Consider the following 22593-nt stretch of genomic DNA (forward strand, 5'->3'; position numbering starts at 1 on the left):
GCTGAGTCCCAGAGCGCGCAACCCGTGCGCGGCCGCCGGGGACTCACATTCAGGGTGATGGTGCACCTTGATCTGGTGGAGGATCCACCGGGGAGAGATGGACGGGCTGCTGCTCCCCGCGTGTTCAAGTGGGACTACGGGGTCGTTGATGGTGAAAGGACACCGCGCGACCGCCACGACCCACCGCCTGCTGTCTTCCGCGGTGGACACCGCGACGACGACGACGAATGCCGTGGACGCCGAGAGCACCAGGGCGACCACTGGTACTCGCGCCTTGCCCGTAGCCTGTCGCGAGCGCCCAAGGATCGCGAGCGGGAGCGGTCGGAGTCGAGACATGGTGGACGTCGACACCGGAGCCCTGAACACGGGGGTCGTCGTCGACATCTGCACGACGTCGCTCCTGGCCATGGCGCCCAAGAGCCTGCCCCGAGCGACCCTGCGGGCCATGATGTCACCCTTTCTGCCCCAGGCGTCGCTGCTGGACAATGGACGGACGCTGGGTTTCGGCACGGAGCGACTCAGCACGGAACCAGAGGACGCAGCAGAGAACGGGCGCAACACCGGAGGCCGCACAGGCACGCGCGCTCGAAGCCGAGGACCACAACGACGCGTTCCAAGTCCCCGTCACCGCGCCAGCGCTGCAAGTCGCCGGACTTCAGCGCTGCTGGCAACAATCATCATCCATCACCGAGCCCTCCAAAGGTGCGTGCTAATCAAAGCAATGTCAATAACCAACCCTGCACCCTTTCACCCGCTGCTTCCCCGCCCTGGAAGCCGAACGCCACACCTGATGCTGCAGCGCCGTCCACGTCGACAACACCGAGCGACTCAGCTTCGAACACGCTGACGACCGCTGCGTCTCCCACTTGCCTGTCTGAACTGCAGGGTCCTCCCGTCACCGACCAAGAAAACGGGACATCACAGCGGTCACGCCTCGCTGCGGAGCGTCGCTTCCGCTGCGGGCGAGTCTACTCCAGGCGCCCACATTGGAAGCAGACACAGCCGGAGAGGAGCCCCCATATGGTTCGTTTCCGCCCGGGGCTCATCTACTCCAGACACGGCGCCCGCGGAACGCCCAACGACTGCTCGCGCAGTCGACGCATGACAGATGGACTTCACCACCACCAGCAACCGGACAACAACAGCGAGCTCTTGAGTACGTTTAGCTCACAGGTGTATGGGGGGAAGATGGGGATGAAACCTTAATCTCGCTAGTCTTTGATTGTACATAAATTTTCTTTCCCGATCTTAATTGAAAGGCAGAGCTCCTGCCATTGCGTAAAAAAAAAAAAAAATCGGCGATTGCACCTGGACGACAGGTGGCCACCCGATACATGTGCGTGTGTGGTGGCCTCAGCGATTTGCTGCGCCCCATCGCCTTTTTTAGCACCTCGCTTGCGTTCTCTGGTTTCCTCCTCCCCTCTCCTCTACGCTCCGTCCGTCCGCTTCCCACCGTTCCCTCTCCCTGTCGTCTCTCCTACCACAAAGCCGTGGCCCGTGGGCGCTGTTCGCGGCGGCGGGTCTCTCTCCCCTCTGTCGCTCGCGCGCAACGGCCTCAAAAACCCTAGCGACTCGGTCGGCGCTCCATTTGGATCGTGCCGGGGGCCAGGCAGGGCAGCTCGCTTCTCTCCTCGTCGTTCAGGTGCGTCCGCTGTACAATTCAACCCTCTCTCGCGCGCTGTTGATGCGTGTTGCCTCTGGGCGCCGGTGCGCGCGGTTTAGGAGTGTGCGGTCGGTTGTGGCCTCGACTATGCGTGCGTGCGTAGCTCGTTTGGGAAGCTTCTGTGCTCCTTGTTTGATTCGTCAAATTACTGTCGCGCGCCATCTGTTCCTCGCCGCAAGGGGCGAGGTGAGCTTTTCGTTTTCAGTTTTTCATCGTGTGATTTGTGATGGACGAACTCGTACCACTCTTCTGGGTTCGATTGGCAATATATAAAGGAAAAACATGGGCAATTTGGCGTAGGCGGGTCTCTCTCTCTCCTCCCCTGCGGCATGATGCGATCTTAATATTTATTGCCCCTTCTGTGCAAAGTCTGTTCAGGGTGGGCAATTTTGGCGATACGAGGTCTCACCATCCAATTTGTTGGTCTGCTCCTTTTCTAGTCGTCGGATACAGACTGCTTGCTCCAGTACCGGTCGGACGCATTTAATCCATTTGATTTCGTGACGGCTATTACGTCAGATTCGTCTCTCTCTTTTTTGGTCGCATGTGTTCACTGGAGATTTTTACTCTCTGTCATTTTTGTCGAGTGTTCCTCGTTCGTTCGATTACTGATTTGCTTTATGTGATGTTAGATTCCTGCCGTAGAACAGTGATAACACTATAAGTACCCCTGGTAGCTATTATTGGATAATAACGTGAGCATTTTGTATCTGTATATTCCGTTTTCATAGGGGTATAACCTTTGAGGCAAATGGCCGTATACATTCAGTACTGTTTTCTCGTAAATTTTTACTATAAATCTGTATGCATCTTATGCTACTATAGTATAGAGTATACCTTTTTGCCACAAAGTTTTGCTATGCATCTAGATATACATTATATCTAAATGTATATTAAAAGCAATGTATCAAAAAATCTGAACAACTTACAAGTTGGAATGGAGGGAGTACCTGATTAATTTACATGGGATGAATTGCTAAGAAGTTCTTAGTTTTCTTTAATGAGTTTGGTGTGGGATGGCATTTTTAGTAACTCGTCAACGCAGCATATCTTTTAACCAATAAAATGTTCAAAGACACAAAAGTGATAGATAATCTCACACACGCTAGCAGCATGTAGGGGCTGTTTGGTTCGAGCCTCGCAGGCAGCTCATCTCCCAGGCACATCGATCTCACCCCAGACGCTAAAAAATGAACGCCTGGGATCGATGCCTGGCGGGTGAGGCAAGTCTGCCTGGAGAGCAATTCAAACAGGCAGATAATGCTAAGGCATGGTGGGTTAAATTGTTTCGAGGGCATATTTTCTTTTTCTGTAGAAACAAGCATACTAGAGCATTAAGCAGAGATGGATATAATATATGTATCTGACTGAAAAAATAAAAGCTGATCAGTTTGATCTAAATGGGTCTCTAAGACTTAGTATTATTGTAATTAGGTGTGGTTGGTATTTACAATTTAACTTAGATATTTTCTTCTATGTTGAGCTATTTCCTCTAGCCTACCGGAACTTGTTTGGGACTTAAAGGCTTTGTTGTTGTTGTTGTTGAGCTATTTCCTCTATGCTGTGTATCACGAGGCTAGCAAGTTAGCCAATTTGACCCTTCTTGTTCACTACAAATAGATTATTAAGAGAAGTTTGATGCTTGATATGATTCAATTCTCTATCTGATAATCAGAATCTTATAAAGACTGCTCTGTTTTGGCAGGACATTGTTGATAACTTGATACTGGATTTTCTTCCTTCTCATACCTGTAGAGGGCCCTGCTTTATTTGGTACCATTCATAATTTGTGATACCTTTAATTACTTAGTCCTAATTAATAACCTTTATGTTTTACTACTGCTCATTATTAGGTGTATTGTTTCTTAATCCTCACTCCCTCTAGTTTGGTTTATAAGGCGTAGTATGACATGGCATGGTCTCCTAAATTATACTTTGATCATTCATTTATGTTGTATTAATTATATTGTGTATGATATAAACTTATGATTATTGGGTAGTACATTTGATTACAAATCTAATAGTATCATATTTGTATTACAATAGTTAAAAAAATATTGGCCAAATTATTGGTCAAAGTTTATAAAATTTAACTGTTGACATGCACGAAATGCCTTATAAACTGGACCAGAAGGAGTATTTCTTATTATACATGAACCTGAAGTATGGGCTAAAATTTCCCTTAGGGAAAAAAGGTGGTGTTTGCCAAGACCCTTGTCCTTAACCTAAAATATAGCTACAAACTCGAATTTTACTTGTTCATCTACAAGCGTTGCATGAAAGTGGTACCGTTAGACTTGCAAAGTTGTCAAGAAAAAACTTCCATTACATTGATGTATAATATTTGGGCAATGTGTGGTTACAAAAACTAGTAGTTAGATCGTTAGAGTTAAGCATACAGGCTGCAATGTCCAAATCTAGTCACCCTGATTGGCTACACCTGCAGCTGCTGCTGCAGAGATCCAAACTGTTTGTCCCTGTGGAGTGCACTGCATGCGTGTAGCAGCAGCAACTGCAGCTACAGCAGAATAAGCATAGCTGATCAGGCCCACTGGGTTTATCATGATATGGAGCGTACTCTTATGGTTATTAGCACTAGTTTTGTTTTTGAGAGGAAGCTGATTATAGATCACTTGGTTGAGGGTGTGGATAGACGCTTAGACCAGGTTAATTTGGGTACCTATTGTCTTTTATAATATATAAAGTGGCCTAGTTCCTCTTCCTCCTAGGTTGGTCTACTTTTTTAGTTTTTTTTTTAATAATCTAAGGTTCTTTAGAAAAATCCAAAGGTTCTCTATAGGTAAGGTCTATGTTTGGATATTAGTGGGCAGTAGATTTGAGTATTTGACTGCTTATTGAACCATAATTGTGAGGTATCATTCTAGGATATATCAATCTTGAGAGACCCATAATTTCTAATTTTACTAGATTCTTGTACTGTTTGGACGCTGGTCTCCTTTTCCTTTATTATTTTATTCTATGATGTTAACTGGTTAGTTGGAGACCTCTTTCTAGTCCTCTTGTTGCATGATCTTAGTAATTGTGACTGACTGAATTTTGCTTGACCAGCAGATTATTGCTCATATGGTCTAAATTCCACAACTGGAACTTTGCACCTAAAAAGTGAGGCCAAGTTCACTACTTCATTATATCCTTTCATACACAGAAAGTGGATAGACATGGACCGTGATGATATAGCTGGTTTCGTCAGCGGAGGCTGCTATGAGTCCTGACTTTCTAACCCAGTATATATAACAGAATTATGATATCCAGAAGGCAGGCAATTGTTTCTTTTCGTTTTCTAGTTGGTTTGTTCCACAATTGGAATGGACACAACTACTGGAGGCCTTGAGTTTAGTGGTGGTATCAACTCCTTGAAGCCATATTGCTATTGGAGCACAACTCAAGATACGACTATGTACAAAGATAGTACACCAGAGGCCCTCACTTTGGGTTTTGGCCGCTCACCAAGTTCATCTGATAACAGCAAGTTAAGTTCTGGCACTGCTTGCATAACATCTTCATCTTTATTAAAGGAAATTGATGAGGAGTCTTCAGTAGATCTTGGCCTTAACCTTGGGTTTCATATTAACAATGATATTGCACACTGCCAACAGAAATCCCATGCTGGTTTTAAAAATGTGATCTCGACAAACTCTCCTAAACTGGATCTTCAGTTGAGTTTATCTACCGGTTCCCCTGAATCAGTTGTCATTGATGCAAATATGATGTCACCAGATGGCTTGGTGATGCCGATGACCAATTCGCCACCTGCCACTGTAGAAGGATCGGTACCACATAGTTGGGGTTTTGAGCATTCGATTGTTTCATCATCATATGCTTCTGAAGCAACATATGCCTTTCCATTATTAAAGGAAACAAATGGAGGCAATGCCTCTGTGCCTTCTCTTGTCATGTCATCGACTATGTTTACAAGTGTGAAAAGTCCAGTTGCCTCTACCTCTGAGACAACTAATTCCCAACTACGCAACAATAACACTAAAAGCTGTCAGTTTCTAGGATGTATGAAAGGAGCAAGAGGGGCATCAGGGCGTTGCATAGCCCATGGCGGTGGTAGGCGTTGCCAGAAGCCTGGTTGTCAAAAGGGCGCTGAAGGGAGGACAATCTATTGCAAGGCCCATGGTGGAGGCAGGAGATGTCAATTTCTTGGGTGTACAAAGAGTGCTGAAGGGCGCACAGACCACTGCATAGCTCATGGTGGTGGCCGTCGGTGCAGTCATGAAGGTTGCTCCCGAGCTGCTCGTGGAAAATCTGGCTTGTGTATCAAGCATGGTGGTGGCAAAAGGTGTCAGAAGGAGAACTGTACCAAAAGTGCAGAAGGTCATTCTGGACTCTGCATTGCCCATGGTGGTGGAAGGCGGTGCCAGTTTCCAGACTGCACAAAGGGTGCTCAGGGAAGCACAAAGTTCTGCAAGGCACATGGTGGAGGAAAGCGCTGCACATTCTTCGGATGCACCAGAGGGGCTGAAGGTAGCACTTCATTTTGTAAGGGCCATGGTGGAGGCAAGCGCTGCGCCTTTCAGGGTGGTGGTGTGTGCCCAAAGAGTGTGCATGGTGGCACTCAGTATTGTGTTGCCCATGGTGGTGGGAAAAGGTGTGCTAGCAATGGCTGCACTAAGAGCGCTAGAGGGCGCACAGAGTATTGTGTGCGCCATGGAGGTGGCAAGAGGTGCAAGTTTGAGGGCTGCACCAAGAGTGCGCAGGGGAGCACTGATTTCTGTAAGGCTCATGGGGGAGGTAAACGATGCTCATGGGGCCAGGCGGACACAAGCTTTGGTGCTGGTGCACAGCAATGCGATAGATTTGTTCGGAGCAAGACTGAGCTCTGCTCAGCTCACAGCGCTTTAGTACAGGACCACTGTGTTCATGGTGGTGGTACATTAGGTTCTGCTATCTACCAGTTTGCGGTGGATGTCAAACCTACTGAGATGAAAGTTGCTTCAGTGAAGGGAGATCCACGCGAGATCAACGGTGATAAAATTTTACTGGATCCAGGTAGCTCTGTTCCAAATAGTGGTGTTCATCCTCCTGTCCTGGCTCAATATATGGTCGATCCACTGCCAGAGGGCAGAGTTCATGGTGGTGGGCTGTTGGCTTCACTTTCACGGGCAGAAAGCAGAACAAGCAATGGTGGCTCAGAATTGTGCTCCGGGCAAGATGGTGTGGATGTGAGGCTATCAGGTTCTCCAGGAAATTGATTGCCTACAGTTTTGATCAGTTCCCAAGTTTGTGCTGTGATGGACCGAGTCAGCCTTTCAGATTCCTCCAATAGGTCCTGTTTGGCAGGACTTATTGCTGTTGCGGCTGATTTATAGGGTTAATTTGTTGTGAAAGAAAAACACTGTTCCATGGCTGAAAAGTAGAGCTGATTCTGTCTTATAAGCTCAAGCGAACAGGGCCATGTTGCTCATGCTCGGGTTGCATAGGATCTATCCGGACGTGTACTGTGAAAATAAGAGGGGTAGCTCGTAGAGCAGATGTATTGTGTGTTATTGTAATTACTTAATGTGGTTGTGGCTAGAGTAACCTTTTTGTTTCAGTGCATTTAATCAGTTACTTTAATGATCATGTTTGGACTTGATTTAACTCTGAGCAATAATGTTAATTTAGCTGCTTATTCTAGTGGGTATAGTATTTTTTTTCAGAAAAGCACCCAATACCATGTCACTCACTAATGGTGTGTTTGGTTTGAGGAATAAGGTTATTTATATTTTCTTCTCACTCCTCACTTTTTATCTTTTATTTTTTGTTTGTGAAATGGCATTCCTCAAGCTAATAATTAGTATATCAGAAATGGGTGATTATCAAAATTTATAGGATAAATTCATGATGCACCACTTCATGAAGCATGGGATGATTTCATAAACCAAACACATTATAAGTTTACATGCTTAGCACAATGATCCTTGTGTTAAACTCTCGCCCAGTTGATGGCTCTGACCTGTTCCGATGAACCACTTTTGCCAGTTTCCAGGGCAATAGAACTGCCCATCGATGTTCAAGTGCGGTGAGGATTTGGTTCATAAGAGCAGACTTTTCTAATGCAAGACACCGAAACAATTGAAGATGTAACTGGTTAACAATTGAAGATGTAACTGGTTTTACAGTATGTTGAGCAAAATTATCAATACCGAAAGTAGATAGTAGCGCAGGTCACCAAATATGACAGAATGACACCATCAGTCAACTAAATTTGTACCGAGACTGCAAAAGCAGAGCAGCTGTTCTGTTATAGAGAAGCTTAAGCAAAAAGAAGAAAAAACACCTAACGCTACAGGAGCTCAAATTTACACCTAAGATGGCAACTTGACAACTCAATGGACTAGATACATGTTACAACGTCGCCTGTAAAGCACCCAGAACACCAAAGGGGGCACGACAAAACTGACCCAAAAAATATTCACCCGTCCAGGGGTAGTCAGTGAGGACTGAGGACATTACACGTAACGAAGAAAGAATGAACAAAATTTCCCACGGTAAGAATCATCACCCCAAGTATGACCAAAATGCTACAAATCTACTGTTGTTGTATCATTCGAGACACCTGTATCATCAGGCGGTGGCTTTATATACTTCCCCAACGTCTTTTGCCGAGCTCTATTCTTGATTCTCTGGATCTTCTCTCTGCTCTGCTGCTTTCGCCGCTCCTTCTCCTGCTGCCGCATGCTCCGCTCCCTCTCATAGAGACCCTGCCAGAAGACCTCTCCAGTTTGTGGCCAGAGCCACCTCCTGTCCGGGTGATCCAAGTCAAACTCTTCTGCAAGCTCCTCGTCCATGCTTTTCAGAGTGGTGTAGGAGAAAAACTGCACTGACATTTGACCTCTCCTGCCATTGAGATGGTGCTGCTCCTGCATTGCACCAGTCTCAGGATTAACATAGACCATCCGCCGTGCACTGTGGAATGCCCAAACATTCACAATCAACTCCAGAACGCGAGAATAGCAGTGCTCGTCCTGTACAAAATAAGAAAATGTCAAAGGAGCACATGACATCATTAAAAGGGAGACACGGATGGTGAGTTTCTATTTCTTTTCTTTTCTAAGCACATGAGGGCAAACCATGTATATCGGCACAGTGATGATCTCGATTCTTATAGCTAGGGAATACATTTCACACTATAGATTATTCTATCTTCAGAAAATCTATTGCTCTGGGACAGGATTTGAAAAATAATTAATGTTATCTAAAGATGTGGCAAAGGGATCACCTTGTGGAGACTTAAGATGCAATGCCCAGTTTGATGGTGTTTGTCATACATTTGTGCATCCAATGCATCAACAAACATTCTGAAAAGCAACAGCATACTGTAAACACTAATGAAGCATATAGAAAATCCAGAATTTCTATGGTATGATAGTCCTATCAGGTAAAAGGAATGAACATAGAACAATGCAAGCAAGCAAATAGCGACCAAAAAGACTTTATCCGTGTTGATTAACATCTAGGATGCCTGTTATAGCAACATAATCCTTTGAAATGATCAAATGACAAGATACTAGTTGAGAACTAATCTTTTTTTGGACCCTGAGTCAATTAAAGCAAGGCTGCGCTTTAACAGGTAATTTTCCACAAAGTAGACAACCCCAAATAATCATTAGCAATATACTGCTAGCAATGCTGACACAAATATGCTTAGATCAGCTACATCCAGGAGCTCATTCACAGTATGTTTGATATACATATAACATCAGATAATAAACCAGTGCATACATATTTTATCTAGCTATACATGTAATAACACTCATTTGATTGTCAGTAAGATTCCAAAAACATAACCCATACCTTGAAAACATAACAAATTCTAGGAATGACCGTGTAGGCAAAACCCAACTTTGCATCACAGACCATGTGTCTCCATCATTAGGCATATGTAACAGAGAATCCAGGTCATGATCAAGATGTACACCATACATCCTTTGGAAGGCCTCCAAAACAGCTAACCTTTGAGGTGCAGAGTAGATTAGTTCCATTCTAACAGAATAAAAACCACTATGACAATACCATTGAAAAGCATACAACACAAAGCTGATTACATTAGTTAGGATGGTCATACCCATAAATACCATATATGTAGCATATATTAAGGTAACAGATCGCGTAGTTCTGTAACGATGATAAACTGAAATAGGCACTGAAGAACCCAGAGTACAAAAAGCTTAAATGACTACTCCCTTCGTTCTAAATAGTAAATCGTTTTAGCTTTGCCCAAAGTCAAACTTCTCAAGCTTTGATCAAGTTTATAGAAAAATACACAAACATCTACAACATCAAATAAGATTCACCAGAGACACCATGAAGTATATTTTGATAGTGCATTTATTTGATATTGTAGACATTTGGACATTTGGTCTATAAACTTTGTCAAAGTGAGACAAGTTTGACTTAGGACAAAACTAAAACAACTTATAATTTGAAACAGGGGGAGTACTGTAAAAGAAAAGAACATAAAATCCTTTAAATGATTGCTCAGTAAATGTTTGGTGATTCTTCAAAGAATTGACTATGTGCAGCAGTAACAACAAGGTGCTTTATTCCCAAGCAAAGTTGGGGTAGGCAGTTGTTAAGGCCATACCGATGCCATATCGTCGCCATATGGCCGTGGCGTTTTTCTGGCTCTCGCCACGGCGACGCCACGGCTCCGGCGTGTATGGCGTCCGCCATAGCGCCGTGGCGTCCCCGTGGCGCCGATTTGGCGTCATGTGGCGCCTTTGTGCGCTGTGGCGGGCGCAATAGACGGTGAGGGTGAGGGTGAGGCCGTGAGGGTACCTGTGTAGGCCGAGTGGCCGATTGGAGCCCTCCGAGACCGAGCCCGAGACGCAACCGCAAGCAGCCCTCCGAGCCGCCGCCGCCGTCGGCCGCCGGGACGATCGCCCTCCGCCCGCCCCCGCCTGAAAATCCGTCCGCTTCGCCCTCCGTTGGCCTCCCCCGCCCTCCGTCGGCCTCGCCCGAGCCCGAGCCGGCGGCCCCCGCCTGGATCCGGCCACGGGTCGAACGTCTTCATCTTCTCGGGTTCCGGCAATGGCTCCGGCTGCTCGCGATCTCCTTCCTCCCTCCTCCGGCTTCGCTTCTGGTGAGATGGGAGACGGATGGGGGCGATTGGGAATCTCCTTCGATCTCCTCTCATGGATTCTCCTGCTCCTGCTCCCCCTCCCCCTCGTGGCGGCGGTGTGGTGACCTAGTAGGGTTAGGACTTGAACGGGCCGAGGTGAGTGGCAGACTGGCAGGCTCGATCCTGTGGCCTGCTGGGCCGGAAACAGACGCAATTTCTTTCCTGTTTCCATAACAGCCCGTTTGGGTCCTTAAAACCGAAACCCAACCTAGTCTAGAAATCAAAAGTTCCTCAACGTGATAAATGCTGAAGTGTTTGTTTTGTTTAATTAAACTCACCAGGAAGATGAAATGTACCTTTTAAGCTACATTTGCATTACCATTTGTCAATATAATTTCCTAATATCCTAGACTATAATGTATGTATTCGCCACGCCAATGTGTGTATGGCGTCGCCACGCCGCGCGCCATAGACGTTGTAAAGGTGTGAAGGTGGTGGGTCGCCGCGCCTCGCCACGCCGCCGTAAAAACTAATGGCTACAAATGAAATCCAACAAGGAACTAAAAATAAACAAACAAATAAAAAAAATGACACAATTTTGCTCAAACCATTACATTTGCAGAGTTGAAAATTAATTCAACACATGAAACACATTTATCTGGCTAACCTGCAGTTCCCAGCATTGATCGCATCACAGAAGGACCAAAAATCTTTATTAGTGTGGTTTCTTGGATCTTGATCCATCCGAACCCAAAAATAAAAGGAATCTCCATGCTTTTGAGATTGAACGGCTTCTAAGATTGCAGATTCAGCATTGTTTGACAAGTTTGCCTGTTCAGGGAAACAGCTACTCAGTAGTCAGTACAAATAAGGTGTCAATTGTTCTGGAAGACAATGTGGATTGTTCTCACTGCACTCAATGCATACGTTTCTTACAAAGAAACACTTGCCTACTCATCATGTTATCAATCAGATTCATGAAATCCATGGTACCCAACAAAAAATATATTTAAAAAAATAAGAGCTCTGTAGCATTATATGGCCATGACTGGTTTGTTGGTCATTGGTCGTTTCTTAGTTTCTTTTCGGTGATTTCTGTTGTACTGGTCATTCCCCATTAGGGGTCTTTCTCTTCTTAATATAATGACACTCTACTCTCCTGTGTGTTGGAGGAAAAAAAAAGGAAAATAAACATACTTGATCGTTACCTTTCTTGCTGTAGATCTCCAGGATTGAAACCCTATCCAAGAATTTTTATGTATTCTATCAATTCTGTTGGCAAGAGCAAAGAAAGCTCCAAATTCACCAAGAATATCTCTGTAATAGACATTATTGAGAAGAGGAAGACGAGAAGAAGCATCAATATCATCGGCTCCTGGTCTTCGACCTTTTGAAGACTAATGAAAGAGACGTAAATTATCAACATTATCCATCAAAATATTAGCAAAGCTATACCATATGTTATTCTTATTAATGCCATATCTGTTCCACTGGTAGTAGTAATTATGCTCGTTTTAGTTTTAGAACTATTTTTCCCAAACATAACCAGTCATCAGTAACTATGCCAATTTCAGCAAAGGTAAAATATCTAGCGCAAATTAATTTTCGGGTGCTAAATCATGAATTCACCAAGTGGATTCTTGGATGTAGTTTGGATGGATCAGGTTTTGAAAGGGATAGAGGGCACTATATAAGAGTGATGGACTCCACCACCAATGATTGAGAAATCAGGAGGTATTCTGCCTTCTTGGCTGATTATAAATCTGTACCACTCAAATACTCCCTCCATTCCAAATTACAGGTCGTTTTGGCTTTACTATATATCTAGACATAGTGTATATCTAGGAACATAGCAAAAGCTATGTACCTAGAAAAGCCAAAACAACCTATAATTTGGGATGGAGGGAGTATCATCCAATGACACACATGGGAGTTTACACATCATCACCTAACATACCTCAAGAGGAGTTGAATTTACAGAATTATTGCTATATTCATATATATCATCAAAGGCTTATCTAACAACAGCAACAACAAAGCCTTTAAGTCCCAAACAAGTTGGGGTAGGCTCAAAGGCTTATCTAACCAAAAAAAAATATTAGACCAGAATTTGAAGAGTCCCTTAGTATGTAGTGGAATGCATTACTCGAAATATTTTTAGAAGGACCAGTCAAATCTTCGAATTTGCAAAATTTTTGCTAATCTATGTGTTTATAGCTCATATCCTCAATGTTAGAATTCTGTGAAATGAGTTTATAACATCAGAATTGTCTAAATGCATCTTTGGAACATTCAAGCTGACCACAATTATTTATTGTGCTTTGTGGTAACAACAGCTTACCAGGCCAACTCCACGATAAAGAGAGCTCTGGTGCAGAAAGGGCCAGGTCCCCTCCCCAAAGAAAGGCTCATATATACAAAGTGGCTGACCTGTCCGCTCAATCTCCTTGTCATCTCTTTCATGCAATTCATTTTTTAACCTCTCTACCCTTTTCACATTTCTGTACACCTCCTCCCATGTTCCATGCGGTTGGTCATTCCTGTCCTTCAACTACATAACAATCAACTCCAGTTACTTACTTCAAAGCATTTAAAAAAAAAAAGAGACAAAGAAATAATGAATGACTATGCAAACTATTGCTGAATATGCAACATTTGCAATTTACCTCTTCCTCCATTTTTCTTTTGATGTCCATAACCTCATTTGCTCTCTGTTCCTCCCAGGCAATTGCAGAGAATGCGTCACTGATATTTGTTGTACTCAAAGAAGAGTTTTCCATTTGGTTGCTATGCCACTCCTGCTCTAGTTTCTGGAGTATCTTGTAGCCAGAAAAACTTGAATTCATACGGTGTAAATGCTTCATATCCTCGAATAGGTGCCATTTCCACTCCTGTTTCAGAGCTAAAGGTATCTCACCAGCAGTTAAAGGGCTCAGTGCATCAGTGGGGAACTTGACAACATTTTCCAATAGCACAGCATAACCTTCAATGGTCTCAGAAGCCATAAGATTCTTGGCATGGGCCTTCCCAGCTGAAGCAATTTTTTGCCCTGAAACAGACACTTTACCATTCGACACTGCTCGAAGAAGAACTTGAGCTAACATGCCAATATTCTTTCTTGGAAACAGAAGTCCATTTACTCCATCATCGATCTACGCCATATGACAACCATGTTAGTTTATTTAGAATACTATACGCAGTCATCAGTATTTGAATCTAGAGATGAATCACAATCTAATATGAGGTGCCATCACGAACATACATGTTTTCTAATAATTGCAAGGTCTGGAGCTATAACCAGCTTCTCAAGACTCATAGCTTGGACTAGCACACTGGGGAATAATTGCTCCTCGAGACAAGAATAATATATAACAAGGTCAGCTGTACCAAGGAGGTTGTCCTTATCTTCAGCAGCAACATGCTCCACTGCACCTCTTGGGAAGCCAACACTTAGAGCAACAGACTATCATGAACCAGAAAACTAATACACGGTTAGATACAATTTAAAGCAATCAGACTGTAAATAACAGTTCACATGATCAGACAGGGCATGAAGACATGAATAATAACCTCAAGGGCCATCCTATGCTTCTCAGTTATGTTCCCAGTGAAGACCTTTACTTTCAGTTCAGATTGTGTGCTATTCTCAGAGCGATATCTCTGTAACAGAGGACTTACTGCTTGCAAGACAAGTGCCTCTTCCATCAAATTATCACCATATGAAAATGGACTACCAACAATAGCAATTAAAAAATCTTTGGGACTCAAGCCCAAGCTGATCCTCACATCTTCATGGTAACTTTTAGCAATAAAGCTGTCAACCTGAAATGCTTCTGAGGGGCCTGGAATTACGAAATAGTTACCAGAATCAAATGCAGCATACATCACCTGCAGGGAAATATTTAATTATACTTTTAGGTCAAAGGATCTTCATCCATATGACAATGACTCAATGATTGTTGAAATCACAATCAGATCAGAAGTAAATACCGGTAATATATAGTTTGGGAAAACTATAACATTTGCCCTGCTGAATACATCTTTCCAAGCATTTATGAGCTGAATCATTCCACTTGCATTATATTCTTTAGCACGATGTGCAAGAGAATATTCATGCACAGTCCAAATGATAGGTATGGATTTGAAAGGCTCGTGCAGAAGACTGTAGGAAGGCACAGACACATAGTCCAAATCAAACATCTGACTTTGAGAAAGTATTCTATCAATTTCAAACAGAACAAACTATGGTCATACAATTCTAGTTATCTAATACTACCTTGAGAATACTGGTCTTGCCTCAATAGAATTGACAAGTATGCCATCATAGCTGCAGAAATAATGCAAATAAACCTGATGAGGAAATAATTAGAAAGTGAGGCTGAGGCCACATATCTTATCAGTAAAAGCAGGACGGGAAACATATAATACAGTAACCAATAAAAAACAACAGGAGAGATAACTTCTGAAACTTACTCTAACCAATCTACCAAAATAGGTAAGTTTGCATCCTCAGGTAGTATGCTCACTGGTACTCCAATGGCTCTCCAGATATTACCACATGGGCCATCCTCAAGTGAGAAAACCTGGATTGACAAATTAAAGGCAGAAGTTCAGAGAAAGTATTTTGGATGTACATGATAATGGCTAAGAAAATATATATGTAGGAAACCTTAACTCAGATACTAGCATGTAGTAATAGTATGGAAACTAGGAACACTAGCATCTCACCAAAAACAAGTACAGCCAGTCAAGTCAGAAAGAGCCAAAAAAAAAAAGGTGATACAGCATAAGTTGAGCCATTGGCCAAACGTAGCAGCTTACTGTGTAAAAGGGCAATACTCCAAGTATCATTATCAAAAAATTATGTGCATACGTCAAGAAGTTAATACAATCAAAGCAACATGCCAGCATCTTGGTTAAGTACATTAGATATGCCGAATCTTATTTTGATGAGTCTCATAATGTTTCTTGGTAATATGGAAGTCTAAAAATGTTGCTAATTAACAACCTCTGCAGGTAACATTTTATATTACACACAAAAAGGGTAAAAGTACCAGTTCTTTGCACATTTTAGCACAGAAGACTATACACCAAAGAGGCAAAGTTGATCAATCTGGATACCAATATGCTTCCAAGTTCTGACAGGAACTTAGTAGAGGAAGCAACTGTCAGTAGTTAGCCTAGTGTTCTTGTTTTTCTAAGTTACCTACTATAGATATTTACTATTCACTGTAATGTGTTTCCTTGGCAACCAAGTTGATCATGGTGCCTTGGCAACCAAGTAGGAATCATAGCATCTGCTTTATACAGTTAGAATATGCTAAGGAGTAGGTACACCACTTGCCTATATATGCAGTGGTTAGCATCTTTGTATCACTAAGTCATTTTCTGCAATTCAATACAATTCAAGCGGCCTGTTGGCCAAGCTGCCCTCTGGCAGCCAACAATTGGTATCTAGAGCCGGTTGAGAGATAGGGAAAAGCATGGCCACCTCCGCACCGCCGCCGCCGCCGAGCAGCGGGCGCAGCGTCTGGCCGCGGCAGAGGCCGCAGCCGCGCAGGCGCAGCAGGCCGCGGAGGCCGCAGCAGCAGCAGCTCGAAACGCGGCCGCCACGGCCGCGGCTCTGCGTCGAGAGTTGGTGGAGGAGGATCCGCCGCGCGATCGCCGCCCATTTCCGCGGAGGAGTCCGGAGCGCGAGCGCAGGCAGACGCGGTCGCCCGATCGGGATCAGGATCGCCGCCGCGGACGGGCCAGGGGCCGCTCGCCGGTGATCCAGACCGTGTACAAGGATTCTGGCGCAAGTTCCACCTGGCCGATGCTCACCAAGACAAATTACCATGAGTGGGCCTCGATCATGAAGCTGAAGCTCCAGGCGCGGCAACTCTGGGATGCGATCGAGTACCAGGATCTGCCATACCATGAGGACAGGCGCACGGTGGAGGCGATCATCGCCGCCGTGCCGCAGGAGATGCAGATGCCGCTGTCCGAGAAGGGATCGGCCAAGGAGGCCTGGGACTCCATCGCCGCCGCACGGGTCGGAGTCGATCGGGTGCGCCGCGCCACGCTCCAGCGACTCCACAGCGACTGGGAGAAGCTCACCTTCCGTCCGGGTGAGCAGATCGAGGACTTCACCCTTCGCCTGATGGCCCTGAAGCAACAGCAGCTTCTCCACGGCGACAACGACATCGATGAAGAGCGCGCGGTGGAGAGACTCCTGCGCGCCGTACCGCCGAAGTACGCCCAGCTCCGGATCGCCATCGAGACGCTTCTCGACTTCCAGGACCTCACCATCGAGGAGGTGTCTGGGCGCTTGAGGACGGTGGACGACATGGAGGCGCTGGACGCGGAACCGGCCGCCATCGGTGGACTGCTGCTGACAAGGGAGCAGTGGCGTGCCAAGGAGAAGGATGAGGCTGCCGCTTCCGCGTTGGGCAAGGAACCACGACGTCGTCCACGCGGCGGCAAGAAACAGCGCGGAAGGGGAAATCGCGGCGGAGGAGACAGAGGCGGTGGCGACAATCGCTGGGTGGACGACGACACCTGCCTCAACTGTGGTGATCGCGGCCACTGGGCGCGCGATTGCCGCCAGCCGCGCCGTGGTGGCGGTGATCGCGGCGGCGGTGGTGGCAACCAACGCGGAGGAGGCAACCGCGTTGGAGGTGATCGAGGTGGGCGGCGCAGTGGAGGGCGTGGCGGTGCTGCGCACATCGCAGAAGCAGAGGACGATGATTGTGCTCTGTTTTTCGCCCACAGCTTCCTCGAGCTCGACGAGAAGGACGAAGCCGTCTACTCCAAGGCCACGGCCTCCCTTGACATCAACGAGCCACGCGCGCGTGTCTTCCTCAACACCAGCGCCAACGAGGAGGCGCTCGACGGATGGTACCTCGACAGCGGGGCCACGCATCACATGACCGGCCACCGGGAGCTCTTCGCCGAGCTCGACACCACGGCGCGCGGCACGGTGCGTTTCGGCGACTCGTCTCGAGTGGAAATCAAGGGGACCGGCTCCATCATCTTCCAGGCCAAGAACGGAGAGCAGCGCGTCCTCCATGGCGTCTTCTACATCCCAGCACTCCGGAACTCGATTATGAGTTTGGGGCAGCTCGACGAAGGAGGCTCCAGGGTGGAGATTGATCATGGAGTGCTCCGCATCTGGGACCGGCGTGGTCGTCTTCTCGCCAAAGTACATCGCGGGCCCAGTCGGCTGTACATCCTACACTTGGAGGCCGCGCAGCCGGTATGTCTTGCCGCCAGGAAGGAGGATGAGTCATGGAGGTGGCATGAGCGCTACGGGCACCTCAGCTTCGAGGCGCTGCACCAGCTCGGCAAGCAGGAGATGGTGAGGGGGATGCTGGTGATCAAGCATGCGGAGCAAGTCTGCGACACCTGCGTCACCACCAAGCTCCGCCGCAAGCCGTTTCCGCAGCAGGCGCAATACCGCGCGCAGGCGCCCCTGGACCTCGTCCACGGCGACTTGTGCGGGCCGGTGACGCCGGCGACTCCAGGAAGGCGCCGCTACTTCTTGCTGATGGTGGACGACGCCACTCGCTTCATGTGGGCGGTGCTTCTGCCGACCAAGGATGCTGCTGCGGATGCCGTGAAGCGGGTGAAGGCCGAAGCAGAGAAGGAGACTGGCCGTGAGCTCAAGGTGCTGCGGACCGACAATGGAGGAGAGTTCACCGTCGGCGAGCTGGCGCAGTACTTCGCCGCAGAAGGAGTCAAGCGGCACTACTCTGCACCACACTCACCGCAGCAGAACGGTGTTGTGGAGCGGCGCAATCAGACGGTCATGGCGACCGCACGCGCGCTCCTGAAGCAGAGGACCATGCCGGCCAAATTCTAGGGGGAGGCAGTGATGACGGCGGTGCATCTGCTCAACCGCGCGCCAACGAGAAGCTTGCAAGGCAAGACCCCCTATGAGGCCTGGCACGGACGAGCGCCGGCGGTGAGCTACCTGCGCACATTTGGCTGCGTCGCCTACACAAGGGAGCTCGGGCAGCTGCGCAAGCTCGACGACCGCGGCAAGGCTGGGGTCTTCATCGGCTACGCTGAGGGCGCCAAGGCCTACCGGGCCCTCGATCCGGCGACGGGACGTGTTAAGGTGAGCCGCGACGTGGTGTTTGATGAAGGGCGCGGCTGGGATTGGTCCAATTCGGCCACCGGGACGTCTGCTTCCGCCTCCAGCGACTTCGACATCGAGTTCTGGGGAGTCGACACAGACGGAGCTCCGCCGCGCACGCCGTCACCAGCTCCAGGGGAGCACGATCCACAAGCTTCCTCTGCTTCACCAGCCTCCTCTGCTTCACCAGCAGCAGAGACCGAGCAGGCGGACCCAGTTGAGTTCGCGTCACCGCTCGAGGACGACGACGATCGCCTTGACGCTTCCTACGATGGCGAGCAGCTGCGGTACCGTACCATGCCCAACATCATCGGGGACGCACCCACACCGCTGTCGGCTTCACGTCTCTTCGCCGAGCTTCACCTCACGCACGCCGGCAAGCCGGCCAACTTCGCGGAGGCTGAAGGCGATCCTGCCTGGCAGGCCGCCATGGAGCAAGAGATCAAGGCAGTTGAGCAGAACTGCACTTGGGAGCTTGTGGAGCTTCCTCCCGGTCACCGGCCCATCACTCTGAAGTGGGTCTACAAGCTCAAGAAGGACGAGCGGGGCGCGGTGACCAAGTACAAGGCGCGCTTGGTGGCGCAGGGCTTCGTCCAGCAAGAAGGGATCGACTTCGACGACACGTTTGCTCCCGTGGCGCGCATGGAATCCGTCCGAGTCCTCCTCGCGCTGGCAGCCCAAGAAGGATGGCGCGTCCACCACATGGATGTCAAATCAGCCTTCCTCAACGGCGACCTCAAGGAGGAGGTGTACATGAAGCAGCCGTCTGGCTTCACCGTCGCCGGGAAGGAGAAGATGGTGTACCGTCTGCGCAAGGCTTTGTATGGCCTACGGCAGGCTCCGCGAGCTTGGAACGCCAAGCTGGATGCCACCCTCAAGGAGATGGGTTTCCAGCAAAGCGACCATGAAGCTGCGATGTACAGGCGAGGAACAGGGGAGGAGCTGCTGCTGATCGGTGTCTATGTTGACGATTTGATCATCACCGGTGCCAGCACTCAAGCCATAGAAGGTTTCAAGGCTCAGATGAAGGTCTTCGACATGAGCGACCTCGGCCTCCTGTCCTTCTACCTGGGGGTCGAAGTACACCAAGATTCAGCTGGGATCACTCTGAAGCAGACCCATTATGCCAAGAGGATCCTTGAGCTAGGAGGCATGGATGCCTGCAACCCTGCCCATACACCAATGGAGGAGCGGCTGAGGTTGAGCAGGCAGAGCACGGCTGCAGAAGTTGATCCTACCCAATACAGAAGATTGGTGGGCAGCCTGCGCTACTTGGTCCACACAAGACCTGACTTAGCCTTTTCAGTAGGCTTTGTCAGTCGATTCATGGAGAGGCCGACTGCAGAGCACCAAGCTGCCATCAAGCACATCCTGAGATATGTGGCTGGTACTCTGGAATTCGGACTTCACTACACTAAGGCTCCAGGGAGAGCAAGGTTTGTTGGATACTACGACAGTGACTTGGCTGGGGACATTGACACCAGCAAAAGCACTAGCGGCACTCTGTTCTTCCTGGGAAGTAATCTTGTGTGCTGGCAGTCAGTGAAGCAGAAGGTGGTGGCTCTATCTAGTTGTGAAGCTGAGTACATTGCCACTACCACAGCTGCAAAACAAGCTATTTGGCTATCCAGGCTGCTAGCAGACCTCCTTGGAAGGAATGTGGAAGTGGTCGAACTGAAGGTTGACAGTAAGTCTGCACTTGCTCTAGCCAAGAATCCAGTCTTTCATGAGCGCAGTAAACACATCAGAATCAAGTACCATTTCATTAGAAACTGCTTCGAAGATGGAAGTATCAGGGCTGATCACATATCCACCACTGATCAGCTGGCTGACATTCTAACCAAGTCTCTTGGAAGATCAAAATTTGAAGAGATGAGGGGAAGAATTGGGCTCAAGCACATCACTTCCAAGGACCACAAGGCTAAAGGGGAGAATTGTCAGTAGTTAGCCTAGTGTTCTTGTTTTTCTAAGTTACCTACTATAGATATTTACTATTCACTATAATGTGTTTCCTTGGCAACCAAGTTGATCATGGTGCCTTGGCAACCAAGTAGGAATCATAGCATCTGCTTTATGCAGTTAGAATATGCTAAGGAGTAGGTACACCACTTGCCTATATATGCAGTGGTTAGCATCTTTGTATCACTAAGTCATTTTCTGCAATTCAATACAATTCAAGCGGCCTGTTGGCCAAGCTGCCCTCTGGCAACCAACAGCAACTCTCAGGACAAAACATAGTAGAGGAAGCAAATTCAGCGAAAAGGATTGCACCTCCAATTTAGCCCTTGAATTTTTTTCCATACCACAGAAACTGCACTGACACAAACCTAGCAAAATACAATCCGCATTACATTACTTCAACATGAGGACACCAAACTGCAGAGCATTTAACTGACACGAGTCAATTGAAGTAACCTCACAGTTAGCTTTGTGTATCTTCCTTCTACTCTCTAGAAAGTAGAAACTAGAACATAGAAACCAACACCGAGGCTCATGCATTACTTAAAAAAGTGCATACATCATACATGGCAACCCAACTTGCTCCAAAATATTGATCACAACAGCCCAGCTTAACCCTGAAGTTATGTCCAGTTTTTCACAACTAACTGTTAGAAGCAAAATCTAACAAAACAAACACAAGGGCACGCATCGCACTCAATCAGTGCCTCCACGAACTTGTCTGACGAGCAACAAGTAAATTGCTAGCCTATGGTTCAGGAGACAGCATTTCAGCGACGCACCTTCATTTCGTAGCCCATGGCTTCCAGCACTGAGGCGACACTAACCATCTGAAGCTGCATTGCGCTGGGATACAGGTCACCAAACACCTACAGAAAGCTCAACCGCGAGCAGCGAGAAAAAAAATCAGAAACCACATGGCAAAAAGTAAATCCCCAACCCATACATATCCTCCCCCCACGCAACGCCAGCAATCCTCAGTAGTAGTACTCACCATGGCAAGCCGCGGCTTCCGTACCCCGAGCCTCGTTACGGGCGTGCCGAGCTCCGCCAAGCTCTTGGCCTCCTCCCTGAGCTCCCTCGCCCATTTCTCCCTCAGCCTGGTCGGCTGGAACTCGAACGCCACGCCCGCCTCCCACCGGACGAGGAGGCCGTCGCCGCGGTCCTCAGCAGTCCCGCCCCCGCCTCCGCCTCCGACGCGCCCCGGTCCCGCGCGGCGCGAGGGGAGCGTCAGCCTGGGCCGCTCGACGACGACGACGCCCGACCCCGGGAGGAACGCGACGAAGACGATTGCGACGAAGAAGAAGAAGGCGGCGGCGACCATCCACTGGAGATAGTCCACCTTCTCGAACAGCAGGAAGCGCGCGAGCCTGGATCTCGCCCGCACCTTCCGCGCGCTGCCGCCGCCGACGCCGCCAGCCCGCAGCGCCGGGCCCGGACCGCGCTTGTAGCTCCCCGCCGCGGCCGCGGCCCCGTTGTCGAGGGAGCCCATGCCGAAGGGCCAAGGCTGAGCCGCGCGCTGCCGCTCCTAGGGTTCCGCGGCCATCGTCGATTGGTCGGTCGTGCAGACGAGAGCGAGCAATGGATTGGCAGTGAAGCGACTGTGCTAAGGCTCGTGAGCGAGAGCGGGGCGCACCTACTACTGCGAGTATTTCCGCAGCGAGGCGTTGCGTTTCGTTGAGCTTGTTGAGACGGGGAGGAGAGAGAGAGAGAGAGGAAGGCAAAGCGAGGACCAGAGGACGCTAGAGGGGGGCGAGGACGATGGCGTTTAGACTACCCAAA

At 48.0% G+C, this 22593-nt stretch overlaps 2 protein-coding genes across 8 annotated transcripts; one reads left to right on the forward strand and one right to left on the reverse strand.

Moving 5' to 3' along the window:
• The first annotated feature begins 1351 nt into the window (after positions 1 to 1351).
• On the forward strand, positions 1352 to 7311 carry LOC136450174 (uncharacterized). Of its 3 annotated transcripts, none has more exons than XM_066450517.1 (3): positions 1352 to 1642; positions 3369 to 3436; positions 4733 to 7311. In XM_066450517.1, exon 3 carries the CDS (start codon positions 4990 to 4992, stop codon positions 6880 to 6882), a length of 1893 nt encoding a protein of 630 aa, XP_066306614.1. In that variant the 5' UTR covers positions 1352 to 1642; positions 3369 to 3436; positions 4733 to 4989; the 3' UTR covers positions 6883 to 7311. The 3 variants fall into 3 exon arrangements, with proteins under 3 accessions (XP_066306614.1, XP_066306613.1, XP_066306615.1); XM_066450516.1 differs by having other exon boundaries at positions 4736 to 7311; XM_066450518.1 differs by lacking the exon at positions 3369 to 3436 and having other exon boundaries at positions 4736 to 7311.
• A 137-nt stretch (positions 7312 to 7448) lies between these two features.
• LOC136450172 (uncharacterized) lies at positions 7449 to 22513 on the reverse strand. 5 transcript variants are annotated; one of them, XR_010758278.1, is made up of 15 exons: positions 21806 to 22505; positions 21594 to 21680; positions 15207 to 15316; positions 15010 to 15060; positions 14724 to 14895; positions 14304 to 14621; positions 13996 to 14196; positions 13400 to 13885; positions 13075 to 13284; positions 11942 to 12130; positions 11401 to 11564; positions 9467 to 9625; positions 8892 to 8970; positions 7816 to 8637; positions 7449 to 7717 (listed from the first exon to the last, which is right to left on the reverse strand). XR_010758278.1 is itself a non-coding variant. In XM_066450514.1 (14 exons), exons 1-14 carry the CDS (start codon positions 22301 to 22303, stop codon positions 8194 to 8196), a joined length of 3168 nt encoding a protein of 1055 aa, XP_066306611.1. In that variant the 5' UTR covers positions 22304 to 22505; the 3' UTR covers positions 7764 to 8193. The 5 variants fall into 5 exon arrangements, 2 of the variants coding, with proteins under 2 accessions (XP_066306611.1, XP_066306612.1); XM_066450514.1 differs by lacking the exon at positions 7449 to 7717 and having other exon boundaries at positions 7764 to 8637; XM_066450515.1 differs by lacking the exons at positions 7449 to 7717; positions 8892 to 8970 and having other exon boundaries at positions 8471 to 8637; positions 21806 to 22512.
• Positions 22514 to 22593: the final 80 nt, after the last annotated feature.

This window comes from Miscanthus floridulus, chromosome 5 (assembly GCF_019320115.1).
Source record: "Miscanthus floridulus cultivar M001 chromosome 5, ASM1932011v1, whole genome shotgun sequence".
NCBI classification, from domain to species: Eukaryota; Viridiplantae; Streptophyta; class Magnoliopsida; order Poales; family Poaceae; genus Miscanthus; species Miscanthus floridulus.